Below are 19,107 nucleotides of genomic sequence, written 5' to 3' on the forward strand. Positions count from 1 at the left end.
ATTTTGTGTCATAAAGCTTGGTTTTATGCATCTGTTTCCCATCAGCCTATTGTGGAGCTCAAGCACCTAAATGTTTCTATCCTTGTTATGTCCTGCCTCAGGAGACCTCTCACAGGACTGGAAAGCACTCTTCTTAGGATAGCTTGCTTTTATTTAATTAGTAACTGCAACTAGAAGAGCGTTGAGCCGTGTGGAATTGGGACACAAATCAGAAGTTGTTAAGAGGAGTTTGTAGAACTTGTTCTGTTTATGACAGATCTCTGTGAGATACTCTGTGATGGATACTAAGCCTACAGTTTAGCTTATGCTGGCCACCATCCTTCTGTGAAATTTTAGCTATAGTTTGGGGAATCAACAGATTATCAGTTCTGTGTCAGAGGTCAGTGAATAAGGGAATACCAAGAAAATGATAATGACCAGTTACAGGTTAGCCATTACTTTTTAAAAGTAGCAGCACATGTCATAATGGCAGTTTAATGTCTTTACCTCATGTGAATAGAACTGTAATTCATGCATCTTTAAGAGTGGAATCTATAAAGTAAAGGCTATGGTTCCAATGAATGGGTGTGATAAGCATGCTTTTCCAGACTCCTAGTAGCTTTACGTTTTCTGGAAGAATATTTTTACATACCAAATTAAAAATACCCGTTGTGTAATGATCACAAATAAGTTATTCATCTCTCTATTCCCCTTCTACTTTTATTTATCTATTAGACCACTTTCAAGTGATGCATCTGTTTTTATTTTGTATATTAACAGGTGACAGTTAAAGGATTTGAACCTTTAATTCAGTTTGCCTACACTGCCAAGCTGATTTTAAGTAAGGACAATGTGGATGAAGTGTGCAAGTGTGTGGAATTTTTAGGTGTACGTGACATTGAGGAATCCTGCTTTCAGTTTCTCAGATTTAAGTTTTTGGACTCCACTGCTGACCAGCAAGAATGCCTAAAAAAGAAATGCATGCCATCACACTGTCAAAAATCAGACCTTAAATTTTCACTTTTGGACCAGAGGGATTTAGAAATTGACGAAGTGGAGGAATTTTTGGAAAATAAAAATGTCCAGACTCCTCAGTGGAAACTGCATCGGTATCAAGCAAATACAAAAGTATCATCTCCTCTACAAGACAGTGCCAGTCAAACCTGTGAATCCATGTGTTTAGAAAAGGATGCTGCTCTGGCTTTGCCATCTTTATGCCCCAAATACAGAAAATTCCAAAAAGCATTTGGAACTGACAGAGTCCGTACTGTGGAATCCAGCGTCAGAGATGTTCATGCTTCTTCTGTTCAGCCGAATGAGACATCTGAAAATGAGTGTCTGGGAAGAATCCAGGACTGTGCAGATCTGCAGGTGATTTTAAAATGTGAAGAAAGTAAATCAGCAACAGAACATGAAGAAACCAAGAAGAAAGATCCTGCTTCTCAGTGCCCATCAGAAAAATCAGAAGTGACTCCTTTCCCCCACAACTCGTCTGCAGACCCTCACGGGCTCTATTCTCTGTCCCTTTTACACACCTATGACCAATATGGTGACTTGAATTTTGCTGGAATGCAAAACACAGCAGTGTTAACAGAAAAGCCTTTGTCAGGTACAGAGGTTCGAGAGGAGAAAACATTTGGTGAAAGTCAGGATTTACATTTGAAATCTGACTCTGGCCCCAGGGAAGATAGTAGCCTTGCCTCTAGTGATCGGAGTAGTGTGGAACGCGAAGTCGCAGAACATCTAGCAAAAGGCTTCTGGAGTGACATTGGCAGCACAGACTCTTCTTGCCAAATGCAGTTATCACCTGCTGTGGCCAAAGACAGTTCTGAACAGATCTACTCACAGAAGCGGTCAGAGTGTCCCTGGTTAGGTATCCGGATTAGCGAGAGCCCCGAGCCGGGACAGAGGACTTTTACAACGTTGAGTTCTGTCAACTGCCCTTTTATAAGTACTCTGAGTACCGAAGGCTGTTCAAGCAATTTGGAAATTGGAAACGATGAGTATGCTTCAGAACCCCAGCAGGAGCCTTGCCCATATGCTTGTGTGATTAGCTTGGGGGACGACTCCGAGACCGATACCGAAGGTGACAGCGAACCCTGTTCAGCCAGAGAACAAGAATGTGAGGTGAGGGGAAAATGTGTTCTTAAGTCCTTGCTTTACCACCAGTAATCGGGGTTCACTCTGTGCCAGCTCCTGTTGCACCACTAGGGACATATGAGCAGGCTCAGGGAGGGAGGAGGAAACCCACAGTTATAAAACCGCGTGATCAGTACCAAAAGAGTGACAGAGTTTGAAGGACGTGTTTGTTTATTTCAAGCAGGTATATTTATGTTTGCCCCGGAGAGGATTCACACTTGGGCTGTTGAATTGTTTAAATCAAATACCATGTCCCAGGAGGGGGAAAAAAAATGATTCTGTGATTGGCAAATGGTAACTCCTGGAAAAATGCAACATATATTCCAATCTTATTCATTGCCACAGGATCTCTGGGCCTGGGACTAGTCACTTAGCAATGACTTAGCAGTGACTAGGTGTAGGAATGTGGCTTCTAATGCAGTTTTCTTTGCCTTAGTTTTTTAGAGCCAATTAACTTTTTTTCTTATTTTCCCTTAGCCATTTCAGCTAATAATAATTTAGCATAAGTGACACGTACCTGGTGTGGTGATTAACCACCAAGCATGATCTGTGTACTTTGTGTACAAATGTTTGTATTTGATAGCTGCTTTTCTGTAAAACATTACCATAATTCTGGTGATAATAAAGGCTTATTCGTTCGTTATCATTTTCTTTAGGTTCCTAGCTATTGGGTGACATGGGTTTAAAAGAGGGACAGAGGTTTTCTTTTGTTTTTTTTTTTTTTTTGTCCCCTTGGCTTTGAAAGGAGGTTATTGGTGATTTAATTTAAGAAGTAAATGTATGCATGAGTTATAGTTACAGATTTATATGCGGCATTTATAAATCCAATGTTTGGAACTATGAAAAGAATGTTAAAAAACAAAGCATTTAAGACATTGAAAAACATTGTATATAATTAGTTTTTGTAAGTTTGAAACAGAAATTAAGTATGTTCTCAGAGAAACTGATCAATGTTTTGTAAGCATTTTTGATGATTAGTATAATTGTCAAACAATTTATTTAAAAAATTATATTTTTCCAAATTTAAGTATTTTGGAAATGACTTTAAAATATTCATAAGGCTTTTCTAACCATTTCTATATTGGAAAAAGTGAAATGTGTAGATTTTTAAGTTGAGTTATGTGAAACTACCACTCTCTTGGCAGAAAACTTAATTTTCTGAAATGCTTTAGAAATTATTAGTATAATTATACCAGTGTTAAATCAGCTGCATGGTGATGTAAATCAAAGTATAAAACAGACTTTTTTGTTTGTTTGTTTGTTTGGTTAAACACATTAAAAACACTTTAGAAAGAAGCTTAAAGGTATCTGTGGGTTATTAACATACCCCAGTAAAATAAATTCTATTTTTTTTGTTTTAAATACACGAATATTTGTGTTGTTTTGATTTGCTAAAAAAAAAAAAAAGTGTTCTTCAATTTACTTGTCTTCTGAACTCTTTCTAAAATAGTCTAGAAATATCAAATAACAGTCTTTATTATAAGTGATTACATAGAATTTGGAAATAGAGATCGGTTTTTTTTTTAAGTCTAAATGAAGTTCTCTGGAAAATATAGATGTATACCTTCCTCTTCCTAGATTTAAGTATAACTCCATAGTGCGGCAACAATTACTAATGTTTATTTTACATTCTAGGTAAAACTGCCATTTAATGCACAACGGATAATTTCACTCTCTCGAAATGATTTTCAATCCTTGTTGAAAATGCACAAACTGACTCCAGAACAACTGGATTGTATCCATGATATTCGAAGAAGAAGTAAAAACAGAATTGCTGCACAGCGCTGTCGCAAGAGGAAACTTGACTGCATACAGAATCTTGAATCAGAAATTGAGAAGCTGGTAAGTATATAAGTTTCTTGTTACTTAAATTCCACACATTCATTCTTTTTTATAAAGGAAATCGCTATTTCAATTCCTAAGTCAGATATAATGCTCAAGTATACATTAATTTCAAAATTTACCAATTACCATTTTAAGAAAGCAAATTCTATGACATTTTGAGAAAGTTTAGGAAATAATAAAAAAGAGCGTGTTCGTAGACTATTTTACTTGTATGAGTACTTTACATATTTAGTGTGATATGCTATATTAAGTAAATTGAGAACTATTTCTGGGTGCTTTTTTTAAAATGATACACAAATTAAGGATAATCTTACTGTCTACCTAATTCTTTTTTTTTTTTTTTTTTAAGATTTTATTTAATTATTAGAGACCGAAGCGGGGAGGCAGAGACACACAGGCAAAGGGAGAAGCAGACTCCATGCAGGGAGCCTGGCATGGGACTTGATCCGGGGTCTCCGGGATCACACCCTGGGCTGAAGGCGGCACTAAACCGCTAAGCCACCGGGGCTGCCCTCTACCTAATTCTTTTTTTAAAATATTTTATTTACTTATTTGAGGGAGAGCATGAGAGCGTGAGATAGAGAGCATGAGGTGGAGAGGGGAGGGCCCACAGAGAGAGAGGGAGAGACAGGCTCCCCCCTGAGCAGGGAGACCCATAACATGGGGCTCGATTCTGGGACCCCAGGATCATGACCCGAGCAGAAGGCAGATGCTTAACCAACTGAACCACCCAGCCCCCATTGTCCACCTAATTCTTAGTGGTTAAGTAAAGATTAGAGAAATAATGAAACACTTTAATCTCTTTGTGCTGTGTTTGGTGTCTCTAAAAGCTAATGTTCTAGTTGTTCATTTAAACGGAACTGTAGACTTAAATAACTTGTTTTAGTTGATACCAGAGCAAATAAAACAACATGGATCTTTCATCTATGGAAAAAACTCATAGGCTGGTATAAATAGAAAATTTAAGATCTAATGAGACCCTAAGTGAGAAGAATACTTACTCTATTGAATCTTGTTATTTATTCCAGCATCGAAACACAAATTAAGTGAAAAATGGATTAATTTGCACCCATGTTCTCTGTTCCCCTAGTGGGTTGGCGGAAGGAAGTATCATGAAACAAGACCACTGTGGTTAGAGACAGCAGGGACCCAGCACCTACAAGTAGTAAAAACATTCTTTGAATATTTGGTTTTGAGTCTTTGTTAATTATTGGTGAAAGTTTAAAATTGTGATTGTAGCAAGTCCTCAAACACAAACATTCTAGCAACGGATAGCAATCATACAACAACATTTTAGAAAAAATGTCCAGGAGGTGCATATCCTTATTTAATGCTGTTGTTTTTATCCAGGCTGTTATGATAATGTTGTGATTTCCTCCTTTGAATCCAGAAAGGATTCACACAGAATCCTTTCATCACAGAAAAATAAAAAAAAAAAAGCCAATCTGTGCCTTTATCTACCTTCAGAAAAGTGGAAAATTAAAAACTTTTTCATATATTGTGGTTGGTACCCTGTTTACCTGTTATATTAATTTGGACACTGGCTGTAAACAACAGAAACCATCTGAAGCATGAATGAATGAATCAATGGATTTGTTGTAAGGATACAGGTGTGTCTCATGTAGAAGCCAAAGAATGGAGCAGGCCTTAGAACAAGGAACAAGGAGTAGAAAACTACCAGGAACCCAGAGAATCTTCTCTCTTAGCCTATCTCTGATGCACCTGCTCACACTGCACTCCACAGGGTGACTCTCTGTGCTACTAAGTGCGTATGGGAAGAGTGGCTGCAGTGTGGCTCCTAAATAGTTTCACTCTCCTCTAGGGTCTAGTCCAGACAGACACTATGGTTTTAGTTTGAAATTCCCAAGGAAGTGAGCATCTAATTGGCTTATTTCAGCTCAGTGTCTTCTTCTGTGACGAGAGAGCAAGGACAAATAGAGCAAGGTGGCTGCCAAGAGCCCACTCTGGGCAGGCAGAGCAGATAGCCTGCCAGGGATCTGCTCACGTACGTAGATGTGCACCAGTCTGAGCTCAGCCCAGTCTCTGTCCTCCCCAGTATCACTGGAGAAGGCATGCTAGGTTTTGTGTTTGGGTTTTTTTTTTTTTTTTTTTAATTTTCTTTTCCTTTTCCTTTTCCTTTTCTTCTTTTCTTTTCTTTTCGTTTCGTTTCGTTTCGTTTCGTTTCGTTTTTTTTGAGCAGAGTGACTTACTTTGTGTTTTAGTTTCCTTGAACTCTGCCCAAGTCCATCATACTGCTTGCAGTTCTAGTGATTTATACAGGCACACTCTAGTTGCAAAGGGTAAGGGGCACTTGTAAAGTTCAGTCTTGCTGCAGATGTCTCAGGTGAAAATAAGCAGAGTATGTGCTATTTATTAGCTTAGAGGAATAAGAAAGCTGGCCCTTTTCCTAGAAGGAAAATAATTTGAGCCTTAACATATTTTATTACATTAAGAGGTTTACTTGGAATTTAGACCCTGGTTATTGGATGATGTTATGGGTCTTGTCTTTTGCAAAGAGAGACAGCCATACTTTTATCACAGATTCGTATTTAGTATATGGAGAGCTAAGAATATAGAGGACTATGGCAGATTTTTTTTTTTTTTTAATTTGAGATGACACTCCTGGAAACAGGGACAATAGACAATATAAAATTAAACAGCCATGTAAATATCGCCAATAACTGATTAGGTTAACATATAAATAAATGCATACTATAGGTTGCCATGGTCTGGTAATATTCAGGTGAAGGGTCTCATATTTTAGTAAGCTTTAGCCTCTGGCTATTGGCTATATAATTTTTGTAGTTTGTTCTAAGAGGAATAGGATAATAGACTGGATGGGTCAACACATGAAAAAAAGTGTTTTGATTACAGTAAGAATAGTGATTTAAAATGTCTTCAAGGTAGGTCTGTAGAGTAATGATCATGTATAAAAGAGACTTTAATAGTCTTAATGTGCTGGGAAAGCCAAAGAGTGATGTTAGCTCGAATTCAGTAAATTAATGAGTTGTATTTCTCAACAAGAAGTTCTGTCAGAATCTCACTAGAACCTTTGGAGAAAAAGAAAGAATAAATACACATTTATTTGATGGGTAAATTGATGGTAATTACTTTTAACATTTATTTAAAATTTGATAGTATATTAGAAGTTAGGCATTGATTTAGCATTGCATTTACTATAAGGATTTTGAATATGTATAATCTACAAACCAGTGCATGGCTTTTTTTTTTTAACCAATAAAGTTCAAGACTCATTCAACTTCTGTTATGTGTTTGGCTTATGAAACTCTTATCTTTATAGAATTCTTTACAAGGTCCATATTTCTTTTTTTTTTTTTTTTACTGGAACATTAATTCAGAAGTTAGGAAACAATAGGTTTCTATACCAGTTTGGCCTCAAGGAAAGGCAACTCTGAAATGAAAGGAACTTAACTTTTTAAAGCAAAGAATTACCAAAGTAGGGACGCCTGGGTGGCTCAGCAGTTGAGGGTCTTGCCTTTGGCTCAGGGCGTGATCCCGGAGTCCCAGGATCGAGTCCCACATCAGGCTCTTTGCCTGGAACCTGCTTCTCCCTCTGCCTGTGTCTCTGCTCAGTGCCCCCCCCCCCCCCCCCCGTCTATCATGAATAAATAAAATCTTAAAAAAAAAAAAAAAAAAAGAATGACCAAAGTGTATTTTTCTTAGATGGCATCAAATATTGATTGATATCAACTTACAAGTGATCAGAAGTTCGAATAGTCACAAAAGCACTTGAACTCATATTGAGATGTGCAGACATTTTGTTTCATTGCCCTTGTTATTGTGATAGAATAGGAGTACAGAGACCACATCTGGCCTTAGTGTTTTGCATCTTGTGGGGAAGATTGCAGTATTTCATTAAAAATAAACCTGTTTAGCACAGGTTAATAATAAACCACATGCTACTGGCTGCTTACCCATATGCACACTGCCATCTCCAAACACACCCACTGGGCCCTTCTGGAATTTGCCCGTTGCCATTCCGTGATACCTTTGAGCAGCACACCTTGAAATGTGGTCTGTGGACCATTGGCATCAGAGTTATCTGGGGATGTCCTTAAAAAATGCACTTTCCTAAAAAAAAAAAAAAAATAAGAAAACGCACATTTCTTAGTCCTACCCCAGACCCATGAGAGGGGCCCCAGATGCACGTATTTTATAAATGTTTCCAGGGAAAATCTTTGTGCACATCAAAATTTGAGAGCCTGTTGGACTGGGACAGAATGTTCAGACAGAGGCTGGAGTCAAACAGCTGGAAAGTCTGCCTGGCCACTTTGGTAGCTTTATGGCCTGGGGAAATTTTTTGCCTCTAATACCCACATTCCCTCATTGGTGATAAGGGGAATAAGGATAGCATCTCCCTCAGGATGGGTGCAAAGATCACATGACATCAGGGATGGGAAGCTTTTGTATTGCTCAGTACATGTTCAGGGATCAATAAATCTTAGTAGTTGTATTTTTAAATAAAAGTAGTTAGTTCTCTCCTTTCTGTGAGCGTCTGCTAAGCATATTAAATGTGCTGGGTACCAGGAAATCAGAGATAAATGAGATCTAGTCCTTGCCAATAAAATGCTTATATTCTCATAGGGAGCCAAGTTTATGTTCTCAGGTTTTCTTGACATTTGTCTTCCTCCCCTGCATTTTGAAAATTTCAAGCTTTTAGAAAAGTGAAATGAAGGATAAACAACCTCATGTCGATTCAACGATTATTGACATTTTGTCACATTTGCTTCTCTGTTGGTCTTTCTGTGTAGGTGTGTGTTCCTGCTCCAGATGGCTGGTCTGTCTCTCTCTACTGGTCAGTTTGGGACTCTTTTTAGCCACAGTTGATTGATCTTGGTCTCACTGTCTTTTCTCTCTTGGACTCTATTGCTCTTCCTTTATTTTCTGAATCACTTAAAAGCTACCACATTATGACATTTCATCCCTAAATGCTAAAACATGCATATATCTTCTAAACATTCTTACATATTTTTACCAGTATTTTGATCACACCTGAGAAAATTAAGAAATCCTCAATATTATATCTACTCCCTATTCAAATTATCCTCATTGTTCCCAAAATATATTTTATATACACACTTTTTTTGTCTGCCAAACTATGATCCAATCATCACAGAACACTTTGGGTTATACCATTTTAGTCTCTTGGTTTGGGGCCCCTCCACCCCTTTTAAAAAATCACAGTAACTTTTTGAGGAGTCCAGGCCAGATTTCTTTAAAATGCCCCACTTTTAATATTTGTCTGATTTTTTTCCCCTTGGTTTTAGTTCATTCCTCCATATCACATAAATCATGAAAGTTTAAGTTATTGAATGGAAATGAAATGTGCATTGGTGTCGTGTCCTTTCTGTTGCATTGCGTGGTGGGGCATGCCCTGTCCGTGTGTCCACCTGAGTAGATGGAAATTGGTAGATCATTTTCCAGATTATATCTTTTGCCTCTGGGACTCTTCAGTAATCTGTGGAGTGTTACTGAGGTCCTTTAGGAATATCCTGTTCCCCACTACTACATTTTTTTGTATTATGGTGTATATTGGTGGTATGTATTTATTTATTTATTTATTTATTTATTTTTTTTGGTGGTCTTTATAATACATGTTGCAAGATAGTGACTCTTCTACTTCTGTGGTTCATTCTACTTAACACTCGTGCTTAATTGATATTCCTCTTTTATTTTTATTTATTTTTTTGGATTTATTTATTTATTTATAAGACATTTATTTATTTATTCATTCATTCATTCATTCATGAGAGACCGAGAGAGAGAGAGAGAGGGAGAGAGAGAGGCAGAGACACAGGCAGAGGGAGAAGCAGGCTCCATGCAGGGAGCCTGACGTGGGATTTGATCCCGGGTCTCCAGAATCACGCCCTGGGCCGAAGGTGGCGCTAAACCGCTGAGCCACCCAGGCTGCCCTGGTATTCCTCTCTTAAAAAGAACTTTTCTTTCCTCCTGTTTTCCCTCCCTCCTACCACACTCTTTTAGTGTCACTATGGACTCAGATTAATTTTTTTCCTAATTTAATTTCTTGCAGTCCATAATTGTCATTTGTTTTTTGATGTTGATATTTTGTCAGTCTTGGCCAGAGAGAGCCCCCTCAAGCCAGCTGCTCTGTTGTTTTGACACAACCCCATCGGTGGTTCTGTGCCACCTTGGAGTAATATGTCAAGGCTTACCTTGTACCTTGTATGTCCAAAATTTGGAATTCTCTCTTTCTCCAAAATTCCCTGGTTTCTTTTAGCAGATGTTAAGCTTAAGAAAGCATGCTACCTACTAAGGTATTGCTCCTTCTAGGCTCTTTCCGGGGACAGAGCTGAGAAATGTGTGTGTGTGAAATCATGAGTATAGTCTGTTTCTGTATCATGCTTTGATAAATAAAAGTAAAAAGAATAATAGAAATCATGAGTCCATGTAGATATTTTCAATCAAAATTTAGCAATATAAAGTTTTTGCCTTTGCTTCTATGTTTGTATCTTATCTCCTTCCATTACAGGGAAAATCTTGGCTACCAGTTATATTAATGTATTTTCTGTTTGCTTTATGCAAACATATATTTCTAATATAATGACTACATATTTATAACTATAAAACAAGCAGTAAATGTGTTGTTAAAGTAATAGTAAATGTATGTATTAGTATAAAGCTAATAGTAAATATACCATAAATATATATATTTATGATAGTTATTATTTGTTAAAAATATGTAATTATAATAGTCACAAAATTATATCAATATTACTATTAACAATAAGCAGATGGAGTAAAATTTAAATTTGTTTGCCTTTTTTTGTCCTTAAATATATTCCATAGTATTGAAGTTTAAAGTTTAGAATTTATTTGAAGTAATTTTTTTGTCCATGCCAGCAATTTGATATGTAATGAAATTAGTTTGTTTGTATTTATTACTGTGATTTACTCTTCACATTTTTTTGTGTAATTGTTGAATATATAAAACATTGATATGATTTAAAAGTTAAAACTGGGATCCCTGGGTGGCGCAGCGGTTTGGCGCCTGCCTTTGGCCCAGGGCGCGATCCTGGAGACCCGGGATCGAATCCCACAACGGGCTCCCGGTGCATGGAGCCTGCTTCTCCCTCTGCCTGTGTCTCTGCCTCTCTCTCTCTCTCTCTGTGACTATCATAAATAAAAAAAATAATAATAAAAAGTTTAAAAAAAAATAAAAGTTAAAACTATGTTTAAAAAAATTATATCCAAAGTCTTGATCGCATCTTCTCTATTCATAGCTATTACCTATGGGTAACTTTTTGTTAGTCTCTGAGTTATTTCCTTATGTTTCTTTTCTAAAAACAGCTTAGTATTTTATGTTTTTTCTTATTATTATTTCTGCTACATAAACATTCTGTGTGTACTTTTCTGTATTTTCACTCTTTGCACTTTAAGAAGTGATTTCCGGCAGAGGGTGGGGGGCGGAAGTGATTTCCTGGAAATAATTTTCTTAGTTCAAAAAGGTTATCATTCCTTTTTTGTTGTTGTTGTTTTAAGATTTTATTTATTTAGTTAGAGCATGATGGGGGAGGGGCAGAGGGAGACAGAAAATGTCAAGCAGATTCCATGCTGAGCATGGAGCCCACTGCAGGGCTGGATCCCATGACCCTAAGACCATGACCTATGCCTAAATCAAGAGTTGGACACCTGAACGACTGAGCAACCCAGTTGCCCTGAGGTTGTCATTCCTTTTACAGCTCCATATATTCAGCTGTGACTGTAGCACAGTATCCACATTGTTTTCTTATTGGTGGACATTTGGGACACTGTAAGGAGTAACTTTGTACGTTGCTTTTTCATGTTTAAGGAGATGTGTCTTTAGGATAGAGTCCTAGAAGTAGGATTATTGGATCAAGGGTATATAAATAGGTAACTTCGTTAGATATTAATAAATTCTGCTCAGTAGAGGTTGTAGCATTTTGCCTTCCCACCAGCTGTATCTGTGTATCTGTCTGCCCACAGCCTCAGCAAGGATTTTGTAAACTGCTTTGGGTTTTTTTTTTTTCCCAGCCTGATAGTGAGAATTGGTATCTCATGGTGGCTTTTATTTCTATTTCTCTTAGTGAAATTGAGCATTTTATTCATACTTTTAAGGGCCACTTGTATATTTCCCGGAACTGTCTGTTTAGAGGCTTTATATCATAAGGGACCATAAATCACTATTCCTAGTAGTGAGTAGTCTTTAACCTAAAAAATAGTTGTGTCACCCTTTATTTAGTGAGGTAGGAGAGGGAGAATATTTAAGGTCATACTGGTGTTTATCTAAAGATATAGAAGTCATAAAATACTTGTCATCTTTATAGTATGTGTAGATTAAGTAGCAGTTCTGATTTCTGGGAGGAAGCTCAAGCATTTATCATTTTGCTTAACCATGTTTAATTTAAAAGGACCACGGGCACTGAGGGGGGCACTTGACGAGATGAGCTCTGGGTGTTATACTGTATGTTGGCAAATCAAACTCCAAAAAAAAAAAAAAAAAAACAATTAGCAGTTGACATTTCATTTGTTGCTGTTTAGAAAGGAGACTCATCCCAACTTTGATAGAGGAGTTCGTGGTTAGTATTGTTGTGACCCAGAAAAGATACTTCTAATTTTCTTCTGGAAGTTTTGTTTCTGTCTTCTGGATTAGCTTCTGGGAGGCCGTAAAAAGGTGTGGGTGCTGATCGCATTAAATGTGTTCTTTCTTGGGCAGGTAGTAGTAGGTCTTGCTCTCACCTTCTAGGCACCTGCGGACCCATTTAATCAGGAGCCTACAACTGACAAACTTTTTGTAACCAAAAATACACTGTGCAACATTGATCGGTTTTATTTACTCTCATATATATAAAATTTTCTTGATTTATACCTATCTTTTCAAAAGAGAACAATTCTATAAGAAAATCTGAACAAATTGGAGAATACTTGACAATATAAAATTAGCTCTATGGGACTTTGGCTCAGGTCATGATCTCGGGAGTCCTGGGATTGAGCTCCATCAGGCTCCCTGCTCAGTGGGGAGCCTGCATGTCTTTCTCCCAATGCCTCTGCCCCTGTTCATGTTCCCTCTCTAATAAATAAATAAAATAAATTTTAAAACATTAAATTTAGTACTTTGATGCTCACTGTACATTTTCTCAAAATATTAGATGGCCTTAAAATATTTCAAAACTATCAATAATTGGGATCCCTGGGTGGCGCAGTGGTTTAGCGCCTGCCTTTGGCCCAGGGCGCGATCCTGGAGACCCGGGATCGAATCCCACGTCAGGCTCCCGGTGCATGGAGCCTGCTTCTCCCTCTGCCTGTGTCTCTGCCTCTCTCTCTCTCTCTCTGTGACTATCATAAAATAAATAAAAATTAAAAAAAAAAAAACTATCAATAATTGGATTCATGTATAATTTTTTTTTTTAGAAAAACTTTTTCCTAAAAGTAGCAGCACTTTTGTATAAAGTAAATTTTCTTTTTACCCTCTTAACTATTTTTGTTCCAGAAAAGAATCTATTTAAAAGATTGTCTTTGTGGATTATCACTCTGAAATAAACCATCTAACTGTTAGCTTGCAACCTCTGCTCTACAGAGCCTGCCAACAAGCAGAAAGCCAAGAGAGTTGTCATAAATTTCACAGGGCAAACCTTTGACCTTCTATCAATGTTTATTTATTCTTAATTTATAAATAGCTTGATTATTTGGTTTCCTGGCTCATGCTTGGTTAGAAGCAGTGTGGTAGTAGAACAGGAAGGACAAGGTGAGACATTGATGGAAAGAGACAGCAGTAGCAGCAAGCAAGTGATGATGGACAGAAAGGCAGGAACCAGCAAAACTTTTGAAAACATTCTGCGGTAGACTTTCCTGTTGTAGGGATTTAAAAAATTAAATAGTAATAATAACTACCAAAAATAATTTTTTTGAAGATTCAAAAACTTTTATTTATTTATTTGAGAGATAATAAGAGAGGGCATGAACAGGGGGAAGAGGGAGAAGCAGGCTCCCCACTGAGCAAGGAGCCTGATGTGGGGCTCCATCCCAGGACGCCAGGATCATGACCTGAGCCAAAGGCAGACGCACTATTGACTGAGCCACCCCAGAGGGGGACCCCCCACTAAAAGAATAATTAAGAAATGCAGAATGTCTCCCCAGATTCTTCATACTTTAGTAACTTACTCACTAGCTCTCTCACTCTGGGCATGTTGAACTCCAGGTCCCATCTATGAAACGGGTTTGTTAGTACTTAAGTCAACAGTCACTGTGTCAATGACATAATTAAGACTGCATATCTGAAAGCATTTAGTACAATATCTGGCACAAAGTAAATGCTCAACAAGTGTTAGTCATCATTAGAGTCCTGCAACGATCTGAGTTGCAGTAGTTATGATTAGTGTACTTGTAGTTTTTTTTGGTTATATTCCATTTCAAATGTCAGGTCCACATTTGTTTACCATCTGCAAATCCAAAAAGCTCCAAAAACCTCACAAGTTTGTCATGAACTGTTTTGACCAGAAAACTGAAGCAGACTGACACTGGGCTATGTCCTTCTTTCTCCCACTTCGTGCGGGATTTGATATTTTAATGTGTTTTATTTAGAAATGTGAAGATGTTTGATAGTCGGGTACCGGCCCAGACCCTGCTAGAGGGATTATGTGTGCATCTGTATTGTCTTTATAAAATCTGAAAGATTCTGAATCCCAAGATACATCTTAGGCCGCAGCGTTCTGAATGAGGGATTATGGGCCTCTGAGGTACTAAATAAGATTTTTGAGTTGAGTTGAAAGTAAAAATTCCAGGTGATCCCAGTAGATAGGAATGTTTGGTTACCTTAGAAATGTTGATTGAGCTACTAAACACAAGTCATTGTATTCTCTTTCTCACCTCACAGCAAAATGAAAAGGAGAGCTTGTTGAAAGAGAGAGATCACATTTTGTCAACTCTGGGTGAGACGAAGCAGAACCTAACTGGACTTTGCCAGCAAGTCTGTAAAGAAGCAGCTCTCAGTCAAGAACAAATACAGATACTCGCCAAGTACTCGGCTTCAGATTGCCCCCTCTCATTTTTAATTTCTGAAAAAGAAAAAAGTACTCCTGATGGTGAGCTTGCGTTACCGTCACTTTTGAGTTTACCTGAGGGGCCTCCTGCGGGGCCGACTCCGGCCTGCGAGCCAAGCCCTCGCCATCCCAGCGCCAAGGGCAGCGGGTCGGCGGCCTGTGGGCCCGGCCAGGAGCCCCGGGCTGCTGCCAGCACTGCCCCCGAGCAGGCCGGCCTCGTGGAACCTTGCCGGCAGGGCGTGGGCATCTCTGATTTCTGCCAGCAGATGACCGACAAATGTACTACTGATGAGTAAACTTGCATTCACTTCCTTCCCACCACTCATTTTCTACTGCAGTTGTGACGTCTTAAAAGCATAATATAGTTTCTGTCTCTTGACATTATTGTGTTTTGGTTCTTTTTTTTTTTTTTTTTTTGCCCCCAGTAGTTTTCTGTTAAGGGAATTCCTCTGAAGCCAATCCTGACTTTCCTTGATTTCCATGAGATGCAGAAGTTACATGCCTCCTGGATCCCAGGAAAAACAAAACAAAACAAACCACATGTGAAAATGTCATAAGGCTTTTAAAAAGCTCATTTTTAAAAGAATAACAACTGTTAGTAATAACTCTTCCCGGTATGCAAAATAAATTTGTGGATGAAAACAGCCCATCAAACAGCAGTCTGACGGCTTGAAGCGTCTGCAGAGTTCCTACTGAAGAAGTCTCCCGTCACAGTCTCGGGATCTGACCTTTTTGCACTACACTGGTTTAAAAGAAGATGCCTCCCTGCGTGATGCTGGTAGAGCTCAGCTCTACCTTGCAGTGGGATGTCAGCTAGCTGGGAAAACTTGTGTAGAATCGCAGTGTGAGAAAGACCTGTCTTGCCTGAATCCTGGAGCTTTGCTCTTCTCCCACTAGAACCAGGGACTGGTTGGCCTGACTGCGACTCCTAAGCTCCTTTGGGGGTAGGTAGGAGGGAGCGGCCCGTGCTTGGCCCACGGGGGACTCTCCTGCTCCTGTGTTGGCTTCAGAAATTCCGGCCCTGTAAACAGTACATAAGTGTCATTTTCCCTCCTTTCTTTTTTCCCTGCAGTCTCTCTACCACATCCGGGGCCCTCATGATCTGTTTCCTGACATTCTTGTCCTTTTGGAAGAAATAGGACTTGGGATACAGTGGCGTGAGGGGATGCACTGGCAGCACTGTTGTAGCCTCCCCAAACTCTTTGAGAATTTCCCAAAATCCAAGGTTGTTGGCCTCCCACCACAGGTCAGCCGTGCAAGAAAACCAGACATCTTTCCACCACGGGGAAAGAAAATTGCTAACATTTATCAGGAGCGGCAGTTCATTTTTCATCCTATTTTTGAAGTCCTGTGGTTTACTTGTAAAAAAGCATTATTGTAGATAAAAATGTATTTACAAACAACCGTGCAGGTTTGTGAAATAGGATGAAACTCAATCATATTCCACTGCAGGTTGGAATTTGGAAACCAGATTTAATCTTTCTCCCTTCTCCAAATCTGGTGTATAAGGGCACACCAGTCATTTTGACTTGGGCATTTTGTAATCGATCTTTGTGTTCATGCAGTCCTGTTTTAAAATAAAGCTTTTATAATCTCAGCACCTCCCCCGTAACTTCTTCAGTGGTTCTTAGCTATTCTGGTGTTACGGGCTTGTTTGAGAATCAAATAAACCGATAGACTATGAACCTTTTATTACATGTATTCACCTTGGCAGAAACATTTGGAGAGCCTGGTGTTAAAGGGTGGATCGTGTTTGGATTGGAAAGTATTTAATTTCATCAAGATCAGAGACCTTGAGAGACTTTTATCGCTTGCATCCTGAGTCTAGTGGAGGACCTGTGTAGCTAACATGGGAGATAAGCATCCATCCTGCAGGAGCGAGTCTGAAGCAAGTAGACCTTTGCCCTAACAGCATATGGGGACCAGTCTTAATATTTCAGAATTATTTATCAAATGTTACCCTTTTCAGTGGGGAGGTGGGGTGGCTGGGGGAGATATTGCTAGCATATTTTCAGTGGTTGTATGTTATCTCTGTTACTGACTTAGTTGTAAGAGAAAACTTGTTGGGCTTGTTTATTTTCTAGAGGCTTTTTATAAGTATACTTAAGAACTTGTCAGGGAGAGTAATTCTATGATAATGCATCCCATAACTACAAAAGAATTGTGTGTGTATACCATATATATATACACATATATACATACATATATATTATGTATATGTGTGTGTGTGTATATATATAATATTCTCCCCCCCGCCCCCGTAGCTGTTTCTCTGATACTTGTAATTTTAGATTTTAACTTCAAAGTATAAAATAATATAAAAACTTTTCTGGTTTACAAAATGTAAAATCTTATACAAACCAATGGAATCCTTGATTTCCTACCTCAGTGTACACTCAACTGTTTGTCATATCAGTGTGTGTATGTGCAAATGTCACATAACCTTTTGCTTTAATTGCTACTGTAAATAACTGCTTTGAAAGGTTACTTAATATTTTATGATACAACCTAGTTGTCTCCAGAATTTAAATATGATTTTTAAGACACTTGGTTTAAATTTCTCTCTACATATAAACAGTTTAGCATTAAGGGTTTATTTTAATGATATTCTGATTATTGGCCAAGTGTAATATTTTGTAAAATATAGCATTACTTTTAATAGCCAGCATGTAATACAAGTAACTACACTACCTCATACCTACATGATTTTCAAATTGTAATACAGAGGGACAAAGAGAGAAAAGATTTTATCTTTGTTTTTCGGCCATAAGGTGGGGAAGTTTTCTATATATTGCATAGCATTATACATTTATGCCTATTTTAACATTAACTTCTAAGGAAGTTTTTTTCTAAGAAAGTTTGTTTTGATTTTTTTTTTCTTTAAGGCCGCCGAAGAAGACAAATGACAGGATAATGTATATACAGTGTATATCTTTTCCTTCATGCAGAATTTTGGAAAGGTCGTTTTCAGTTTGTATATGGCATATTTACATGATCACTGTTCTTTATTAATTGGCCTTCTCAGTGCTTGATGATATTTAAAAGACAGTTACGTCTAACTCAGCAAAGTAACAATACCTTAAAATCGCTTTCATTATTTGACTTCTACAGCTATAGCAAATAATCATTTGTTAAATTGTTACATTCAGAACAAACATGGTTATAAATTAAATCCTGGTTCTCCATCTGTAAATTTTATAACATAATTTACTATAGCTTAATACTTAACCACTTTTAAATAAGGAGTTAAATATATTTGATGCAGTAGACGATACAGGTTGCATGTGGACACTTAGCCACATTAACAACTTGGGGAAAAAAAAATCAAACAAATGGCAATGCTATAATTCTCAGGTGAACTTTTTTCAGTTTTGAAACACCTATTTTGAATCTGTAAATATTTTAAGTGTTTTATTAGGCATGTAATAAACTATTCTTTGAAATCTATTATTGGGCAGTTTGAAAATTTAAAGCCATAATGGTAAAAGTTGGCATACTGATGGTGAAATAAACAAATAATAACATCTATTGATTTTTTTGTATCTTTCATAATATAATTTTCTAATAATGCAATAAAACCACTAAATTTATATATCCATTCCTGTTAAGATCATGATTCATTAAAAGGCAACTTTCATAGTATTTAATTTACATTCTTTCTCATGTGCTCATCCAAATGTAGCAAAATCATAAATGTTAGATCTTGGCGATAAATTGACAGTTAAATAAAATGATCTAAAATTGCCTCTTAATTGAATAGAGTTGTACATTCCATTTCCATTTTCTCACTTTTTATGTGAATTTACTAATTTAAAGGTTTTGATCAAAAGCAGTATGACTAATGGAATTTTTTTTTGTATATTTTTTTACTGGAGTTTGATTTGCCAACATATAGCATAACACTCAGTCCTCATCCCGTCAAGTGGACGAACGGAATTTCTATGAGAGACTCTTCCATCGTTTATTATGCCTGAAAAAAAATATTCCCAGCACTCAAATGGTTGAGGAAGCACAGATTTTATCCTGGCTACTGATTTACTCAATCTCCATCTTCAGATAGAGATGTAGGGCTTTTTTTAAGGGAGTGCTAGGGCTTTTAAGGGGG

At 37.6% G+C, this 19,107-nt stretch overlaps 1 protein-coding gene across 5 annotated transcripts in view; it reads left to right on the forward strand.

Moving 5' to 3' along the window:
- The window catches only part of BACH1 (BTB domain and CNC homolog 1), a 43,333-nt gene extending 24,579 nt beyond the window's left edge, over nt 1–18,754 (forward strand). For all 5 annotated transcript variants that reach the window (XM_025449704.3, XM_025449703.3, XM_049104527.1 and 2 more), the window contains 3 exons: nt 760–2,106; nt 3,754–3,960; nt 14,837–18,754. In XM_025449704.3, coding sequence (XP_025305489.1) covers nt 760–2,106; nt 3,754–3,960; nt 14,837–15,298 — 2,016 coding nt within the window. In that variant the 3' untranslated portion in view covers nt 15,299–18,754. The remainder of the gene's footprint in view (nt 1–759; nt 2,107–3,753; nt 3,961–14,836) is intronic.
- Nucleotides 18,755–19,107: the final 353 nt, after the last annotated feature.

Source organism: Canis lupus, chromosome 31 (genome assembly GCF_003254725.2).
Source record: "Canis lupus dingo isolate Sandy chromosome 31, ASM325472v2, whole genome shotgun sequence".
In the NCBI taxonomy this organism is placed as follows: domain Eukaryota; kingdom Metazoa; phylum Chordata; class Mammalia; order Carnivora; family Canidae; genus Canis; species Canis lupus.